Genomic DNA, 17,368 nt, shown 5'->3' on the forward strand with positions numbered 1-17,368 from the left:
ACGTCATGCGGGGCTGGAGCTCATGTGGGGTCGATACATCATCTTGTTACAACTTGACCTTGAAGTCCGAAGCTTTTCACATCTCAATCAATTTGAACTTCTTTCTCTCTGTCTACCTATCCAACCTCACATAACTGAAAGTAAGTGCATCTCGGTTCCAACAAATTTGTCACGATGAGGAGAAATCATTGCAATGAGAGCTGTGGTCCATAGTACCTCAATGGCCCTCGGCCGTATGCAGCACGCCTCGCTAGACCATTCGACCAAAAACTTCATTCGTACTTGGACATCTGACTGACCATTGTTTAGCATACAAACTACACACAATGTCCTACAACGATTCATACGGCGGCGGAGGCGGCTATGGCGGTGAACGCCGTAACGAGGGCTACGGACGCGACGACGACCGCCGCCAGGAGGGATATGGTGGTGGCCGTGACGACAGGCGCCAAGAAGGTGGCTACGGTGGAGGCCGTCAAGAAGGAGGCTTCGGCGGAGAGGAGAGACGCCATGAGGGCGGCGGTGGCTACGGGGACCGCCCAAGCGGAGGCAACAGCGGTTACGGACGTGACGATGACCGCCGTCAGGAAGGATACGGAGGTGGCCGTCAAGAAGGCGGCTACAGCGGAGGACATCAGGAAGGATACGGTGGAAGTGGAGGCTACGGCAACGACCGCCCCAGCGGCGGTAACGGTGGCTATGGCCAGGACGAGCGTCGCCACGAGGGAGGCGGCTATGGTGGAGGTCGCCAGGACGATTCATACAGCAGCCGCCCAAGTGGCGGACAGGGTTACGGCGACAACGACAGACCCTCAGACAGCTACGGTGGTGGAGGTAACGGCGGCTACGGCCAGGGCTCATCAGGAGGCTATGGCGGCGGATCTGGCAACCACGGTGGCCAACACTCTTCTGGCACGTCATACGGTGGTGGTGGCTACGGTGGCGGCTCAGATGAATATGGCGAGGCTGCTCACCACGCTCAGCAAGATGCTGGCTCCTCAGGAGATGCGAACCTGTTTGGCACTGCCCTCAGCCTACTCTCCGGCAACAAGCAGAAGCTCCAGAACGAGGACGTCGATGAAGACGACGCGGTTCAGCAGCATCAAAAGTTCTACGGCAACCAGCAGGGAGGCAACCACCAAGCCACCTCGAACAACGTCGGCGCTGCTGCTGCAATGCAAGCCTTGAAGATGTTCAACGGTGGCAACCAGCAGCAGGCCCAGGGTGGTCAGAACAAGTTCATCGGGCTAGCTATGTCCCAGGCCGCACAGCTGTTTGACAAGCAGCAAGGCCAGGGCAAGACAGTAAGGACATTCACCAACTGTGACAAGTTATCGGCTAACAGATTCTAGGACCCCAGTGCAACCAAGCAGGATGCTGTTGCCCAGGCCGCTCAGATGGCTCTCAAGTTCTACATGAAGAGCGAGATGGGTGGAGGTGGCGCCTCTGGTGGAAGTTCAGGAGGAGGCCTCGGGGGTCTTCTGAACATTGCCAGCAAGCTCATGAAGTAGAGTTGTGCACTGTGACAGGCTCTCGTTAACGAAAGGTAGATAGACAACCACGAATGAATGCCCACAACGGCTGTTCGCTACTGTTTCTCTAAGCTCCAGATACCGAACCTTGATTTATTGCGGGGATGATGGTCGACAAGGACATGCTTAAGCGAATGTGAACATATGGCGTAAATGTACCAACGATGTAACAATCGCATATCTGAGTCGTGCATCACGCTAGGAGACCAGCACACTGGAAGGGCTTTCCATGCACCTTGCCCACAGGTCCATACATCGCGACGTTTGCCAATTTATGAGTGTTGGGAAATCCCAATGTGACGATCGTTGCACTCATTCTCTCCTCTGAGCATCAGGACTGGTTGATCAACAACGATCTCCTTCCGGCAATCAGGCACGCGGCCCACAAAACAAGCAACTCGGAAGGATTGCCAACCCACATCAATCCAGACGCATGACGATATGCGGCGGTACGCCTCAAAAATGGGATGTGCGGCTTTTTGCTGTCTAACCATACTCAGGCAAGCTGTGCATCTAACAAGATGGAAGCATCAGCGCGAAGCTTGGACACGCAAGCTTTCAGCCTCATATAGTCAGGTTTTGTCCCACTTATACTTGCCTGTGCTCGTGATCTTCCTCTTCAACTCATTAGGTACTCCCTGGTCTTGAGAGCTCATGTCAACATGCGTCTCCTCACTGCCGTGACATACGCTTGTCCCCTTGGACTCTTGCCATCAGTACATTATCAAGATTCAGTCAGCTATGACTTCGACATATTGCACGAACGACCCCAAAGGGACTCCAGCCCAATCTTATATGTCGAATGCAAATGAAAGGCCACCGCAGATGCAGATCAACAAGAATGAGCCAGGATTGGCGGATGAATGCGTATTCTTGGGCATGGACGGAGAGCCAACAAGCGGGCAGAACTGGTCGACGATACGTGGTCAGTGAGATCAAACTGGTGTGACATACTGCACTCGGTACTGACTACAACTCTAGACTTCTCCCAGGAAAGCATGGGCACACTGGTCTGGACCGGCAACTACACCGAGCCGTTTAACTTCAAGACACAGTCCTACAAATATCAACCAGTACTTACATTCTGGTCAGGCGTGTTGGAAGATGGCTTCGGTCGTGGCTCCTACTACGTCCTCAATCAGTCGTATGCAGAGATTACACACTTTTATGCCAATCGCTTTAGCAACGACACGGGCGATATCCATGAATTTACATTCACGAGTGACGACACAGGGTTGATCCCGATATACCATACAATACCGTGGAATCTCACAGAGACTGGTGGCATCGAGAACGGCTGGGTGTTCGAGAATACATTCCAAGAAATCAACATTAAGACCGGTGAACTCATCTTCGAATGGAACGCAAGCACTCACGTCGGCATCAACGAGTCGTACAACTCCCTTCCCGAAGACGTTGGCAGGGCTGAAGACTCACCACGGGACTACTTCCGTATCAACTTCATCGAGAAGGACACAGGCGGAGACTACCTTGTCTCAGCGCGAGCTATGGACTGCGTCTACAAGATATCTGGACAGGACGGTCATATCATCTGGCGCCTGAACGGCAAGCAGTCCGACTTCCAGATCGATGATGATGCCGAATTCGCATTCCAACACGGCGCTCGTTGGGTAGACGATAAGAACCAATTTCAAGAGACGCTCTTCGGCAACGGTGCTACAGACAACATAGCATATTCTGTCCTCGATAGTCTCATACTCACATAGGACGTTAAGCCAATCAATCAGCATAGCATATTCTCGCGGCCTCTTCTTGAACGTCAATCAGAAACCTAGGAAAGTCACGCTCAGTCGTGGGAAGAGTATACAGGCAGGTGGAATGGTAATGGCGACGAGGGTAGGAACAAGTGGTGCGGCTTCAGGCATGGACAGACAGTGTCTGCTTCTGGATCAACGAGAGCGGATGCTTCGCTTGATGTTGTGCATGCGAGCAGTTCGAAGCTTAGACTGTTTATCGATGACTTTCACAAGTTGCTGACCCCCCTTGATAATTGGAACGATGATGAGATATAGCTTTTTGGCCCGAAGAACAACTTTGTGGAGAGATGACATCATGGTTTCCAGACAGGGGGGTCAGCAACTTGTGAAAGTCATTATATGGTCTTGGTGCTTACTGTAAGTTCGGCGGCAGGAATGTTCTTGTGAAAAATCAGTCCCCAATACTTGCGGCATGATTAAGATTTTCTCTTTGCAGGTACCATGCATGATTCAACCCTATCCATTTCACCCATGCAGCACGCTCTTCTCGTCCCTCATAGTACCTTCCCGACATCCCCCGCCTTCCAGACCAACAAACGACAGTTGGAGATGTCAAGACTGATCCAAACTCATTAAGGAAGTCTCGACAGAGTCCAGTCAGCTCGTAAGCCTCAATCCAGTGACACATGGTAATAACACTACCTCCCGGTCTGCTTCTGTAGATGGCGCATTGGGAGGGGTCGAGCCAGTCGCAGTAGTCGATACATGGTCGTCGGTAGTGAGTATATACTCGTATACCCTGTTGCGGATCTCGCCTGGGAAGCGAAGGAGTGGTGATTGCTTGTGGTTTGTTCTGTACTGTGTATGGTCAGTCACAGCAACGGAAAAACACCATTCTTCACTCACATCGCCAGCGCCGCCTGGAGCGTTAGCCACTTGGTGTAGGTCGCTTTGGAGCCTTTCACTGCGTTCCCGTTCTTGATAATGCCGCTCGAGGGTGTTGCATTCGGCCGCTTGGTAGGTGGCTTCGTCGCTTTCGTGGGGGCCGCGTTTTGCACAGTAGATGGTTGGCGCTGTGCCAATACTGTCTAGGCACTCAACATTCGTGATGACCATTTAACCTCTCCGCTGACACTCGCACCATTTGTCGAGACCAAGCTCGGACTGACTGATGCAAAGGACATTGAGAGAACAAGGCAATAGTTTTGTCTTTGCGTACAACTCTCGAAAAACATAGGTTAATGCTCGCAGGGTAATCCACCGACTTCCGTTCGCGAGAAAAGGATTCGCAATGGGCCCACTGCGGAAGGAGTCTAAAGTCGGTACGAGTATGTTGCCGCCGAAAACGTATGCGTAGATATGGTTGCGGATCTCGCCTGACAGGCGTAGCAAGGGCGAGTGCTTGCGGTTCCGCTCCGTACTGCGTATGATTAGTACACGCCATGTTGAAGACTTCCTGACTCACATCGCACCATAGTCGATCTTGAAGGCTCCCATTGCATTCACTGCACGTGTCCTGGTATTTTGGTCTCTTGATGACCTTTTGATCGTCTGTTGACTGTACCGCTGCGCGCTTGGCTGGCATCATAGTTGTGGTGCTCTGAAAGGTGAGCGTGGAGGTGTTCAGGGACGAAGGTGGAATCAAGAGGGTGCCGCCATGTGCGCGCAGACCTTGGAACCTCGTGCCACGCGCTAGTAGTACAGATGAAAGCAAATGCGAGCTCAAATTGAAATGAAATCCTTGTAATCAATCACTCTACATCTGTGCAGCGCCAACCAGCAATTTGACCAGCTCATCCGGCTTACTCCAGTTCGGACAATGTCCCGCATCAATCCTCCTCACATCAACCTTACTCCCACTGACCTCCTCAATCGTATCAATGAACCTCTGCTGAATCTCCGGAGCAATCACAATATCTCTTTCACAGTAAATATAAGTGACAGGAATATCCTTATAACTCGTCTGCGTGACCTCACTCTGGAAGGAGACAGCAGAGTGGTGAGGAAGCTGGAGTGCGTTCTCGTAGGCTTGCGAGTAGGGCAGGTCGTTGCAGACAAATGGAGCCATGATGACGGGATCCATGTGCATGTATCCTCCCTGTAATACTGTTAGCTCCCCACGGCCAAATGTGAAGCTGATCCCGACGCGGGTGGGGATCTGCGGCACCTTGGGTTGTATAGAAAGAAAAGAGCTACTCACCACCTCCTCCGGCAAAAACCCCGCCTCCAATCTCATAGCTTTGATTTGGTTCTCGCCCACCCTTGGTGCACTTGCACTCAAAAACACCAATCTCTTGACTCCTCCCTTCTTCACCCCCGCCACGGGACCCTTCACACCCAAACCCGCAAGCGCCTCTGTAGCAACACTCCCGCCGTAACTATGCGCCAGCACCACAACCTCCGTGCCTTCTCCTTCAGCAATCAGCCGCTCCACCACACCTCTGACATGCGCCGCATCATCCTGCAGCGTGGCTGGCGGCAGCGGGTGTCGCATCTGGGTGGAGGGGAGCTTGATCGCGAGAGCGGTGAAGCCTTCCGCGCGGAGGAGGGTGAGGAAGGGGTCATAGGCGCCGTAGGCTGAGAAGGAGCCTGGTATGATGAGGATTGTTGGTTTGGCGGTAGTGGTGGGCATGGTGGTGGGTGAGAGAAAAGGTGGTGATGATTGATCTTGCTAACTTGTGTTGGACATGTTGATTCTGATTTAGAGGCAGGTTTTCCTTGCATTTATATTGTTATCATAGCTTACGCCGATGCTGACACCTAGTTTCTGCACTTCAGGCAGATGTGTCAAACATCCGTTATCGGCACGTTCCTTCCTCATTTGCGTAGGCGGTAAGTGGGGTCTGCTCCAGATGGTTAGATTTCTGATACCTGACATGCATTCTGACATGCGCCATCGTTCGTCCGAGTAAGATCGCCCAAGGGCTGAAGGTAGTGATTACCAATTCGACTAAGCTACACGACTACGTGATCTGCCTGTACCGCGCCAACTCCACCGCTGCGTTCTGTATATACACCACCTCGACTCGAAGTACGCATCAAGCGCACCGGAGTCTCGCAACGCTTAATTGTGGTCGTTCTTCAATGCTCACTAGGAGTATACATTACGATGGCGCAAAGTCTAAGTCGCTCAGAAAATTCACCTAGACAATTATGCTCATGGAACACGGACACACACGAAGGAGATGAGAGATAAAGGAAAAGCTTTGGGCTGCTGCGAGCGCGCCAGTGGTATCAAACACACAAAAAGATATAATGCCTCACAGGGCCATGAAAGAAATGGAAAACCAACCATGCAGGTCCCTGTTGATCGTGCCTTCTTCGATCCTGTACATCGTGCTTCTTCTCGCCAGAAAGATCTCCAGTATCCAGGTTAGGGATAGAGCAATTGGTTGTATGCCTTCCCATAAGTTTCGATCCGAGGAAGCGGTAGTCGGGACAGCCCTGAGGGCCGTGCCAAATGCATCCAGCGTTGCGGGTGTTCAAAATTGTTATATCGCCCGCCTTGGATATCCCATCCATTCGTTGTACTCTCATTCGCTCTTATACTGAACTTGCTCGATCCTGACGGGCTCTCATATTGCCGGTGCTCGTGGACCGCTCAGCGTTCCGAATAGCTGCTCCGGCGGTAGGCGTCCTACATTGCCTAGCCGATCAGGATAAGACTGCGGGGCCGGGGAATAGCCCTGTGCTCTCTTGCGGTACCATTCGATAGCAATGCCGATCACGACGAGGAGGAAAGTGAGGGCGAGTGCGATGGCGAGGGCGATTAGAACGATGAAACCAACAGCGAGGTGCTTCTCTTTTTTACGCGTTAGCAAACCATGTCTCAATAGCGCATGATCGAGATCGACTTACTGGATTGTCTGAAGAACATGTTGGGGTTCTCGACAAAGATTGAAGACAAGCTTCCAGGAGTGTTCTCGGCTGTTGTAGCGAGAAGGAAGGGAGCCAAGGTAGTGCCGTTGAACAAGGCGCCAGATGCAGTACCGAAGTTGGTGATGTTGATCTGCCCCATAAGCAGAAGATCCTGGTCTCGATCGATTATGTCTGAAGATGCGTGGTTCTCGGACAAACTCAGCACCTGGATGCCATGAATAACTGTGTCGGCACCGAACAAACCGTTATCGACGGAAGTCCACTTGTTGCCATCGAAGCGTTGGAGGTACGCAGTACCGTCAGTGCTGTTACCAGTGGCCCAAAGCTGGTCACCCTCTTTAGTAGCAACGGTGATCGCCGTGACGGGTCCCGGTAGGTTGTTGGCGCCAGCAATCTCGGTGAATTGGTTCTTCGATTGATCGAACAAGAGGACCGTTGTCCTGTTCTCGCCGAACGTCAAGTTACCAGCCACGAGCAAAGTGGTGTCTGAGGTCCAGATCAAAGCGTTGACTACGCCAGCCACGTTGTTGTTTGGTCGATTCCACTGGCTGGTCTCACTGTTCCACATGCACAGACCAGGGCAGGTAAACTCTCCGCCAGACTGGAAGCGTCCTCCAACATAGATGTCGTCAGATTTCGGTCTAGGAGCAATGGCATTGACGGTGACATTGTTTCCTTGGAGCGCAGGCGGCTGAACATTTGGGAAGCTGTTTGACGAAAGGTCATAAGCGACGATACCGGTGACTATCTTGTCGTTGACGGTTCCAGTGACTACACCTCCAGCGTAGAGCGTATTGTTGTTCACAGCTACAGCGGCGAATGTCGAGTTGGCGTCAACTTGTTCATTGAAACCAGTCACTTTGTCCGAGTCATTTCCATCGATGATCAGGACGTTGGTGATGTTCTGTCCATCAGTGCCCTCGGCACCGAAGTGTCCAGCCAAGATTGTCTTGTTGTTGCCGTTCTCCTTGTAGAAGAATCCAGTGCGAACTCCAGTGGTCTGCAGATTGTCGCCGTCCATGATGGCTCGCTTGTGCAGAGTGGTCTGCTGTTGTTGATCCTCGATGTTGATGGGGAATGTACGAAGTGACAACTCATCGTTGTCGCTGTTCAGTTCGGCTGCACCATTTGCTCCGAGGAAGCCCGAGGTGATGGAACCACCAAACCAACGGTTGCCTGCTGCATCAGCGTACGTCATGAGCCTGCCTGAGGCTGAGAACGTAGTTGAGTTTAGATTGTGCAACCAGTTGTTTTGAGATGGTACCCAAATTGCAAGACCGTCCACAATTGTAGAAGGGTTGTCGTCGAAGGCATGGACTGTGCCAAAGAAGCCGCTGACACCAAGCACTTCCTCTGGAGTATCGGCAGTGAGGTTGAGTGAGAACGGGACAAGGAACAAAACGACGCCCTCGACACCAGCGCCGAGAGGTTTCCATTGGTTGTTGACATAGGCAGCCACACCATTCAATCCCGTCGACTTGCCGTCATTAGTGTTGGTGAAGTTACCACCAACATAAAGCGTGCTGTCATTGTGGAACATGGTCATGACTTGGCTGTCCAATCCGTTGCCTGACAGCGCGGTAGGATCCTCGGCGTTCTTGCCGATAAGGAAGATGTTGTTGCGACCGTCGTCTGCGGAGAAGTTGCCACCAACGTACAGATTGTCATTGCCAGTAGCTACACTCATGACGACTGCCTTCTCGCGAGGTGTGAGGCTAGCTCCAGCTTGGTTGATGGCAGAGTCAGAGAGCTCGATGGCAGCGAGTGCCTGGCCAGGTGTGTACTCGAAGAGACCATTTAGGTTGCCAGATGTGGCCTTCAAGAGTGTAAAACGGACCCTCTGTGCAACGACAGTAATGGCAGTAGGCCCTTGTCCAGACGCAGGCCTAACAGTGACTGAAGGCCTGAAACCGTCGCGAATGTTGATGGGCCCGTTGTAGATCTCATCATACTTGTCGTAGTTGTTTGTCTGCCAAAGAACTGCGCCTGCATCCTCCTCGCCTTGAGACATCTGTGTTGTGACATTGACACGACCGCGGCTTCCGCAGGTACCGTCACCCACGCAGCCGGGCGTGTAAATGGTTACTGAGTAGTTGCCGGATTGCTGGATGTCTGGATAGAAGGTGACGGTATTCGTGTCAGTGGGGATTTCTGGTCCTTGCAAGACGGTGGTGAGGTACTGCGAGAAACTATCGTGCGAGGGCGTCACCTGCCATGAGCCAGTAGAAGTCGACTTCGATCGTAACGTGGTTGCGGTGCTACAGTTCCCGGGCTCGTTAAAGTCGTCAATGGCGTACGAGTACATTTCGTCCTGGAAGAGCTGGACCCCGTTCAGACCAGCTCCGTTGCCGTACCAATCGGAAATGTCGATCCTGAAAGCATTCATCCCAATATTGTTGACGAAGCCAAAGTCCTGTGCTGTGGTGTTGCCTTCTGGAAGCGGGCATCTGGCGTCGCAAAATGCTGGACGGCCGGTCGAGGGGTCAGTGTACGTCAAGTTCATGATGCCGCCGTCTGGAAGCGCGGTGTACCGGAAGGTCTTGGTACCACGACCCTCGTAATCTGTGTTGAAGAGACGCAACTTAGTAGGGCGGAAGCCGAAACCGAACTCAGCCTTCCAGAAGCCAGCTGTGCGGTCTGCGAGAAGCCATGTCGAGCCTGAGCCTTGCGCGGTGAAGTCGCCTTTGCAGGTGATGTCTGTGGGTTCGGTGAAGCCGGGTAATCCGGAGCTCGTCTGGGCTGAGATGTTCGCATTCGCGATGGGAATGATCTGAGTGTTGTTCTCCGTCGCTACTGTTGCATTGCCGCCTAGTCCGTTGAATTCTCCTCCAAATATTATGCTGTTATTCGGTGCCTTCTGTATTGAGTGGACAGGTCCGTTGAAACCCTCGAACGACAGTGCCTGCCAACCATCTTTCCATATTATTGCGTTGGTGGAATTGAGGCCTGTGAAGACTCCGCCGAGGTAGACCTGGTTGCCGTCGCAGTAAAGAGTGTTTACAGCGCCATCCAGGCCATCCATCGCTGTCACGTTGCCGCTGTTGGGGTCAAGCAGCGCAACACCGCCGGGGGTGGCAAGATCTCCAACACTGGTGAAGTTTCCTGCAAACATTATACGGTCCTGACCGTTCGATTGGAACGTGCACATGGCTTTGATGTCGGCGTCTGTTTCGTTGATGGGGGCAAACACGCCATTAGGGTATCGTGAAAGAAGGGCTCCGGTGCGTCCGGTGTTTGCTTGGGTTTGGCCCTCATATCGGTATATCGATATGGAGTCGAAGTCGCCCGCGAATGCTACCCGGCCGAGTTGATCGAGGTTGAGGTTGGGTGAGGGAACGGGTGTGAAGCTCAGTGCGTGGGTGGATGACGCGATGAGCAGCGAGAGGGCGAGCTTGCCGGCCCGCGAGGCCAGCAAGGAAGCGAAGGATTCCCTCATGGCCACACACCAGCGCTGTGCTGAAAGAATAGAAGTGGTATATGCGTCGATGCCACGGTGCCCTTGGGCTCGGTGGTGGTGGTGTTTGCGAGACTCAGGGCGCAGACATTCTCCCAGGGGATTGGCGTTCCTATTCGATGGCAGTCGCGCTCGTGAACGATGGAAGTCGCGACGGCGTGGTTCAATTCGGGTTTAGGAGTGGCCGGGGTGACACGGGAAGCTGCTAAGCTTGGCGGGTGTATAGTGGGATTGCGGTGGTATTAGATGCAGTCTGCTACTGCCGGCGATTGTTGGGCGTCGTGAAAACGATTGACTACGGTGAGATGGGCGCTGGGGAGAGAGGCAGCCTGCACGGCGGCGTGAGGGACTGACAGAGCAGCGCCCGTGTGCTTCGTACAGACGTGGGTCGCAGAGGGAGAAAGGAGCCCGGGCGCTGGTCGTTAGGCGTTGTTGGCGGAGGAACTGATTGGCACGAGGAAATTGCACTACTTTAGTTTCGGTAATAGCGCGTCTTCAGCAGCATCGACGGTGAATGACGATTCGCCAATCAGTAGTGCGTCCGCTAGGTTCTGTGTTCCGCACCAGTTCGATAGCTCAGGGACGGTGAACAGCAGCTGTGGTGCAGGTGTACTTGCGGCTCTTGAGAGCTAGCAATGGTGGACAATGGCGGACAATGGCGGACAATGGCGAGCACAAAGGCTGGAGGAGTACAATCCCGCCTCTTATTCGTCGGAGCTCCTCCAACCCAAAAGCCATAGGTTCCCGACGCTGCACCCACAGTCATCGTGGCTGGCGTAGCACCAGAGCGAGGAACCACCAGCGCCGCTGTGTGACTACCAAGACTCTGCAGATGCACCTTGTCGTCAAAGGCTCACGCGCCCCTCACTGCTCCTCACCATGCTGATCCAGGGTCCTCCTCGCTGGACTGCCCGAGTGCACACGCTGCCGGCACGCGTTGACATCGTGGCAGTGAAAACGTGTCTCCACAAGGAGGGCCGCGCTCCGTCGGCGCAAACTGTCAACTTTCGCCCGCTGCCAATCTTGGGCACACTCCTGGCAGATTCGAGACTCTCACCGTTTGGCCTGCCTGAGGCCATTCTGGAACAACATCCCGGGAAGACATGAAGAACCGTGGATCTTCGGAGTTCCTGCAGCTCGGTAACTTCAACCACCATGCACATTGAATAAACCTTGAGCCTGTCTTCCGGCGACGGCGATGGCAAAGTCAATCTATTAAATCTTGGTCATGATCCCGTCCTGACGAAAGGATGATGCAAGGATGGGCCTACCCGTCACTACACGCTTCCGACCCCTACCTGAAAACGACAACGGTTTGTTTCACGATGCATCCTGGTCGTTTTCGCACCCATCGATCGAGCAAGCGAGGCCGTCGACGCAGGCAGCTTCGTCAGCCAGTCGTTGTTGAGCAGGCTACTGTTTATCGAACGCCTCCATCGATAGTCTAGCTCACCACCAGTGACCATAACTTGGAAGGAGCGATTGATTGATTGATTGATTGATTGATTGATTGATTGATTGATTGATTGATTGATTGGTTTAACGTCCCATCTGAGGAAGCGCTTTGGTTGGAAGGAGCGGTGCCAGTATGCATTTTGGCTGCCTTGAGACATGCCTTCGAAGCTGTGCAGGTGAGCAGCCAACATTTCAGTACACCGCTTGCGGTGCATGCCAGTCAATTTATCCTCACACTTGAGTAATTAAGCAGGTAACTGATTGTGATTTCCAAATCGAGCATCATTTGAAGCTAACTCAGTAGAAGTCGTGGGTGCATTACCATTTCTTTCATGGACAAACAATGCTTTGTTCCTCAAAGACAAACAAAGCTCCACTTGACGGCAGACCGTGCACCACACACAACACTGCAGCTATGTAAAAAAGATAAACCAAGGCTCCGCGCCACACCAACCTCGTTGTCGACATTGCTAGACTTCAACATTGCTCGGTTGCCGGAGAGGCTGCCTGGTGCAACCATGAGGCTGGCGTTACACGAGACACCGTTAATCTTAAAATACCTTCTCAAGACATCTTGGTCTGCCATGTTCTGCACCAATGTCTTGCATATGCGTGAAACTATATCTCGGCATCTTGTGCATTGCTTTGGAGTCTCATGTTTGTGCCTTGATGTTGTGCCTCTTCCATAGACAGACCCTGGGAATGAACAATTTTGGGGGACGTTTTTGTATGCGCTCACGTCACTCCAGAAGAAAACAGTTCTAGGGAACGGGGCGAGAGCTGAAGCTCGAAAGGTGACTGCAATATGTGTCCCGCTTGGTTTCAATTTCACTTGAACTGCGTAATCTACACTTTGCATTTATTCAATAACTCGACCACGTCACCCACATCCTCTCTTAGAATCTGCACATTCTGTGCCGCAATATGGATGAGTGCATCCAGTTCTTTTCGGCTCAGAGGAATATCAATCCCTGTCACTATGTTGGAAGTCTTCGACTCCCCATCGCGCAGGTCAACATAGTTATTGACATGATCATGGTTCTTGCGTGCCAGCAATCTTGCCAGTACACTCCTTTGTGTCTGCTTACGCCTTTGGATATCGAGAAGTGTGTTCAAGATCGAACATTCGCGCTTCCAACACCCATCAAGTACCCTGTTGCTGAAGTTGACGGCTCTTCTCAGATGAATAACATCTTCCTCTAGCTTGACAAGTGCTGGGCAAAGGTCCTCATGCCCAACCGCTCTCTCCTTCTTGTGATCGTGGCAAGCCGAGCATCCTTCAAGGTCAGCAAGTCGCTTCGTTAGAACCTCAAGCATCGTACACAGGTTCCGGACAAGGGGGACTTGCCTATTCTCAGTCCGATCCAGCAAGACAGTGAAGCGCGGGTTATGGCTCATGATCTCCTGATACATCTCCAGCTCCTGCGGCTCTAAGATGTCTCTTAGAATCGAGCCAGGGTGCGAAGCCCTGCGCTGAGGCGGCGTTGGTGCGCGGTACAGTGAGTCGTCATCCGCATCCTCCGAGTGCCCGAGATCTGCATGGTCGTCATTATTACCATTGATTGAGATGTTGAGCCCAACAGGATGGTGCTCGTCCCTTTCCGAGCCCCCGATTCTGTTTCCGCGTTCGTCGCCGTCTAGGAACGGCCAGTCCGAAGCGGCGCATGCATCACACCATCTGGCGCTCGCGATCGGGTAGCTGAAGTTTGGTACCATGCTGACTTCTCCCATGTCCACTTCCTCAAGAATTCTGCTCAGTCTTCGGCCGCGCGCTCGCGCTCTGATTGTTGAGGAGACTTCGGGATCGACACATGGGCTGGCTAGAATGCGGGTGAGTGCTGAGTTCCATGTCAAATCAGCATCGAGAGTTCGATGCGTGGAGAGCTCAGCCACACTAGTGTTCCCAGTGAGCGTGATGTAGCGGTCGTCGCTGGTGTCGTTATCAAGGTGAGCTGGCAGATGGGAGACTTCGACATGGCTGCTCAGCGCTGGGTCCCCAGGCGAAGGATCAAGAAGAGATATCGTCCGCTTCAGCACTGCTGTAGGGATACTCGCACTACCCTTAGTTCGCTGACGGCTGTGGTATGCTTTGTAGAGCTGTTCGCTGTCCTCGAAAACCCTTCCTCTTCGACGATGATGCTTTTCCTCTTGCGCCTTTGTCCTGGCCTTCTCTTCTTCACTCGCCTCCACCATGACACTGTTCCAGTACACATTTACATCACCGTATCTTTGTTCAGTGTATTCGCCCTTATTCTCAATCTCTACAAGCTCATACGGCGAGCCTTGGTATGTCGGTGCTTCGAGCCACTTATCTTCGACTTTTGGGCGGCGTTTGTCGACCTCTGTGCGCACGGAGCCAGAATGAGAAGGACGAAGGGAGGAGTGGCGAATGCGCTGGATGCGCAAGGGGTGCCGAAGGCGGTGAATGAGGGTTGCTGTGGTAGAGAGGTTTTTGGGACGTGGGGTTAAGGTGTATGCTTTTGGCATGTTGTGCGCAGGCGATGTCGTATCTTCAGAACAACGATGTACTGAGCATCGTGGGACTCATGGAGCATAAAGGGTATGGGTGGTTTGGCGTTTGGAGTGGCATTGTCGATGTCACTGATGCTGCGTTTGTTGGTGAGCTGGCGTTGGTAAAGTCTGCAGGTGATTGTCACTTAGGACGATATATACTGGAAGATGATCAATTCAGACCCAAAGAGTTGTTTGAGCAATATGAAGATGGTGGTGTGATTGCAATATGCACAATCGTTCGTAGTCGTATTTGTGACTGAGGTCTGTCACCAACAATCTCCCGAACTATGCAATAGGTGTGGTCTCATCTATAAGGACTCACTGTAATAACACAATCGTTGATGATCCAAGCCCGGACGCACCGGTGTATGCGCCTGTGTCGGAGAAATGCAATCCGCTCCATAGCTATGCAGTCGCCCAAATGCAGAAAACGCCCCGTATCCTGGTATGGTATGCCGTATAATCGTATAAACGCCAAAGGGAGAGAAAAGAAATCAGTACTTCTTCTTAGCTGCTGCTGCTTTCGACAGTGCCATGAGCTTCCGCTTCTTCTCTTCTTTTTCGCGCTTGAGCCTCATTTCTTCCGCTAATGCTTCCGCGTCCTCCTTCTTTGCTGCCTTGAGTGCCAGTTGTTCTTCTTGTTCAACATCCCACATGCCACCCTCCATGTCAGATGAAACATCAGAGGCGTAGTCGTCCTCTTCGTCGTCTTTCATATCGTCAAGATCGGACCAGTCGGCGTAGCCATCGTAACGACCCTTTTCTGGCTTCGGCTTCGGCTTGACTGCGGGTGTTCCACCCCTACTAGACGGTGCGGTGGTACTCTGAGGGCGAGCGGTTCCTTTATACCCGATGGGTGCAGCGGTCTTGGCTGGACGTGCTGTGCCCTGGTAACCTACTTCTGCTGGCTTACGATGGACCTTCGAAGCATCGCCCTTGACATCTGCAGCCTTTGCTGCTGGTACCACGCCTGGCTTCTTCCCCTTAGCTGCACTTGCCTCAGCCTTGAGTGCCAAGCGCTCCTTCTTTGTTGGAATGAAACCTTTTGCAGCAACGGTGACCGGAGGCGCAGCAGGTTTGGTAAGATCCTTCTCTTTAGCTTTTTGAAGTAATGCCAGGTATCCTTTGGGCTTTGATGCGGGAGCTGCAGTAGTCGATGTCGTGGCTGTAGAAGCAGGCTTCGGGGTAGGGGGGGTCGCTTTTCGTGGGGCAGCTGCTGTACTTGCGGGCGCCGTAGGCTTCTTTGCGATGGTGTTTGCGGGTTTGGTCGACGATGGTGCTGCTGTTCCACGGTATGGTACGGTTGTTGTAGTAGATTGGCTTAGCCTTGCTGCTCCAGGAGTCGCGGTTGGACGAGCAGTGCCAGTATACTGCACAGACTGAGCTGGACTGTCCTTGCGCTGAACCTTGACTTGACTGTTGTCTGCTGTTCCTGATGCCTTGCGCTTGAGCTGTGGTGCTGGCGTCGCCCCGTTCGTGTCAGCAGCTGGTCGCGGGGTATGTTTCGAGGCCCCAGCAGGCTGCGATTGCAATTGTTTGGATGCGGCTGTTATCTTCGCTCCTCCAGGTCCGACTATGGACATGATATCTCGGAAAGCCTGAGGCAGGATATCAGTATGATCTCAGGCTTCGGTCGCAAGATCGAACTCACGCTCATGGTGAGCGACTGGCAAGCGTTTGACTCAGTGTTACCGGTCGTATCGCTTGGGCAAGTCGTACATGCTTTCCAGGTGGAGATGTGACTTTATGGATTGTCGCAGTAAGGACAGTCGCGGGCGCGCGGACAGTGAGGAGGCGAAGGCGGAAGGATAGTGGGCGCGCAGACAATCAAAGAACAGAATAAGGGGCCGGTGGCGCACGCTGAACGCAGTTTATAAAGCAAAGGACAGACGTCACGTGTTAAAACGTGCGTCCGTGCGCTGCATGGCTCCGATCAGTTTAGCCGAGCCGGGCGCATCCCACTTGGAATTTCGCTACCTTTCGAACTTTTTGATCGCTACCCTCGACGAGAACTTGAAGCTCCAGTCTCCGTTAGAACGGTACGTGATTACTTTGCGACTAGGTCGTTGTCGCTTAAATTCTAATTATTCTAGGTTAAATCGATTGCGCTCCTGTTCCTACCAGAAACACACTTCGACAACCACATTCAAAATGAAGCACCTCGCGGCCTACCTCCTCCTCGGACTCGGTGGAAACACCTCCCCCTCTGCTGCCGATGTCAAGGCTGTCCTTGAGTCCGTTGGCATTGAGGCCGATGACTCCCGTCTCGACCAGCTCATCTCCGAGCTCGAGGGCAAGGACATCAATGAGGTATGCGCCCAGAGACGATCAGGCTGCTGATCGATAATGTCTACATGAACGTGTACTAACCTTCCCCAGCTGATCGCTTCCGGCTCCCAGAAGCTTGCTTCCGTTCCCTCCGGCGGTGCTGGTGGTGCTGCCCCCGCTGCTGGTGGCGCCGCTGCCGCTGGTGGTGCTGCTGACGCGCCCGCTGAGGAGGCCAAGGAGGAGGAGAAGGAGGAGTCCGATGACGACATGGGCTTCGGTCTCTTTGACTAAGCGCATCGCCAAACGGATACCCCACCAACGTCAACGAAGTATGATCACGCCAATCTCTCGACAAGCACGGGAATCATGCGGTACGAACAAGAGCATTTGGGCGGTGTCGAGCGTGCTGTGGGGAGGATATGAAGAACAGTTAGGCGGCAATACTTTGATATTTGTCTGCTAGGATACCCTGAATGAAGCCATGCACCCTCCATCGTTTGATCTTGTAATTGTTATAAGTGACTTTGATACATGTTAATGCGAGTAGA

The 17,368-nt window shown here is 52.9% G+C and overlaps 9 protein-coding genes across 9 annotated transcripts; 3 read left to right on the plus strand and 6 right to left on the minus strand.

The window, feature by feature from the left end:
- Positions 1-117: 117 nt before the first annotated feature.
- BU25DRAFT_411446 (uncharacterized protein) lies at positions 118-1,594 on the plus strand. The gene is made up of 3 exons (XM_033706551.1): positions 118-140; positions 310-1,304; positions 1,353-1,594. The coding sequence occupies exons 2-3, from the start codon at positions 327-329 to the stop codon at positions 1,509-1,511; spliced, it is 1,137 nt and encodes a 378-aa protein (XP_033561110.1). The 5' UTR covers positions 118-140; positions 310-326; the 3' UTR covers positions 1,512-1,594.
- Positions 1,595-2,327: 733 nt separating this feature from the next.
- BU25DRAFT_470034 (uncharacterized protein) lies at positions 2,328-3,259 on the plus strand (the record flags this gene model as incomplete). Its single annotated transcript, XM_033710784.1, has 3 exons — positions 2,328-2,457; positions 2,514-3,049; positions 3,176-3,259. 3 exons carry the CDS (start codon positions 2,328-2,330, stop codon positions 3,257-3,259), a joined length of 750 nt encoding a protein of 249 aa, XP_033561111.1.
- Positions 3,260-4,152: 893 nt separating this feature from the next.
- BU25DRAFT_459175 (uncharacterized protein) lies at positions 4,153-4,747 on the minus strand (the record flags this gene model as incomplete). The annotated part of the gene is made up of 3 exons (XM_033710258.1): positions 4,153-4,334; positions 4,384-4,670; positions 4,716-4,747. 3 exons carry the CDS (start codon positions 4,745-4,747, stop codon positions 4,153-4,155), a joined length of 501 nt encoding a protein of 166 aa, XP_033561112.1.
- Positions 4,748-5,006: 259 nt separating this feature from the next.
- BU25DRAFT_343026 (alpha/beta-hydrolase) lies at positions 5,007-5,882 on the minus strand (the record flags this gene model as incomplete). The annotated part of the gene is made up of 3 exons (XM_033702936.1): positions 5,007-5,356; positions 5,447-5,551; positions 5,588-5,882. The coding sequence occupies 3 exons, from the start codon at positions 5,880-5,882 to the stop codon at positions 5,007-5,009; spliced, it is 750 nt and encodes a 249-aa protein (XP_033561113.1).
- Positions 5,883-6,813: 931 nt separating this feature from the next.
- On the minus strand, positions 6,814-10,846 carry BU25DRAFT_75286 (uncharacterized protein). Its single transcript, XM_033712083.1, has 2 exons — positions 7,109-10,846; positions 6,814-7,052 (listed from the first exon to the last, which is right to left on the minus strand). The coding sequence occupies exons 1-2, from the start codon at positions 10,563-10,565 to the stop codon at positions 6,826-6,828; spliced, it is 3,684 nt and encodes a 1,227-aa protein (XP_033561114.1). The 5' UTR covers positions 10,566-10,846; the 3' UTR covers positions 6,814-6,825.
- A 669-nt stretch (positions 10,847-11,515) lies between these two features.
- BU25DRAFT_411449 (uncharacterized protein) lies at positions 11,516-12,268 on the minus strand. The gene has a single exon (XM_033706552.1). The coding sequence runs from the start codon at positions 12,227-12,229 to the stop codon at positions 11,861-11,863; it is 369 nt and encodes a 122-aa protein (XP_033561115.1). The 5' UTR covers positions 12,230-12,268; the 3' UTR covers positions 11,516-11,860.
- Positions 12,269-12,850: 582 nt separating this feature from the next.
- BU25DRAFT_411450 (uncharacterized protein) lies at positions 12,851-13,456 on the minus strand. The gene has a single exon (XM_033706553.1). The coding sequence runs from the start codon at positions 13,353-13,355 to the stop codon at positions 12,885-12,887; it is 471 nt and encodes a 156-aa protein (XP_033561116.1). The 5' UTR covers positions 13,356-13,456; the 3' UTR covers positions 12,851-12,884.
- A 1,276-nt stretch (positions 13,457-14,732) lies between these two features.
- On the minus strand, positions 14,733-16,381 carry BU25DRAFT_449083 (uncharacterized protein). Its single transcript, XM_033709622.1, has 2 exons — positions 16,204-16,381; positions 14,733-16,150 (listed from the first exon to the last, which is right to left on the minus strand). Exons 1-2 carry the CDS (start codon positions 16,207-16,209, stop codon positions 15,047-15,049), a joined length of 1,110 nt encoding a protein of 369 aa, XP_033561117.1. The 5' UTR covers positions 16,210-16,381; the 3' UTR covers positions 14,733-15,046.
- Positions 16,382-16,537: 156 nt separating this feature from the next.
- BU25DRAFT_394337 (ribosomal protein 60S) lies at positions 16,538-17,312 on the plus strand. The gene is made up of 3 exons (XM_033704734.1): positions 16,538-16,591; positions 16,646-16,862; positions 16,932-17,312. The coding sequence occupies exons 2-3, from the start codon at positions 16,704-16,706 to the stop codon at positions 17,109-17,111; spliced, it is 339 nt and encodes a 112-aa protein (XP_033561118.1). The 5' UTR covers positions 16,538-16,591; positions 16,646-16,703; the 3' UTR covers positions 17,112-17,312.
- Positions 17,313-17,368: the final 56 nt, after the last annotated feature.

This window comes from Macroventuria anomochaeta (genome assembly GCF_010093625.1).
Source record: "Macroventuria anomochaeta strain CBS 525.71 unplaced genomic scaffold BU25scaffold_19, whole genome shotgun sequence".
Lineage (NCBI taxonomy): Eukaryota > Fungi > Ascomycota > Dothideomycetes > Pleosporales > Didymellaceae > Macroventuria > Macroventuria anomochaeta.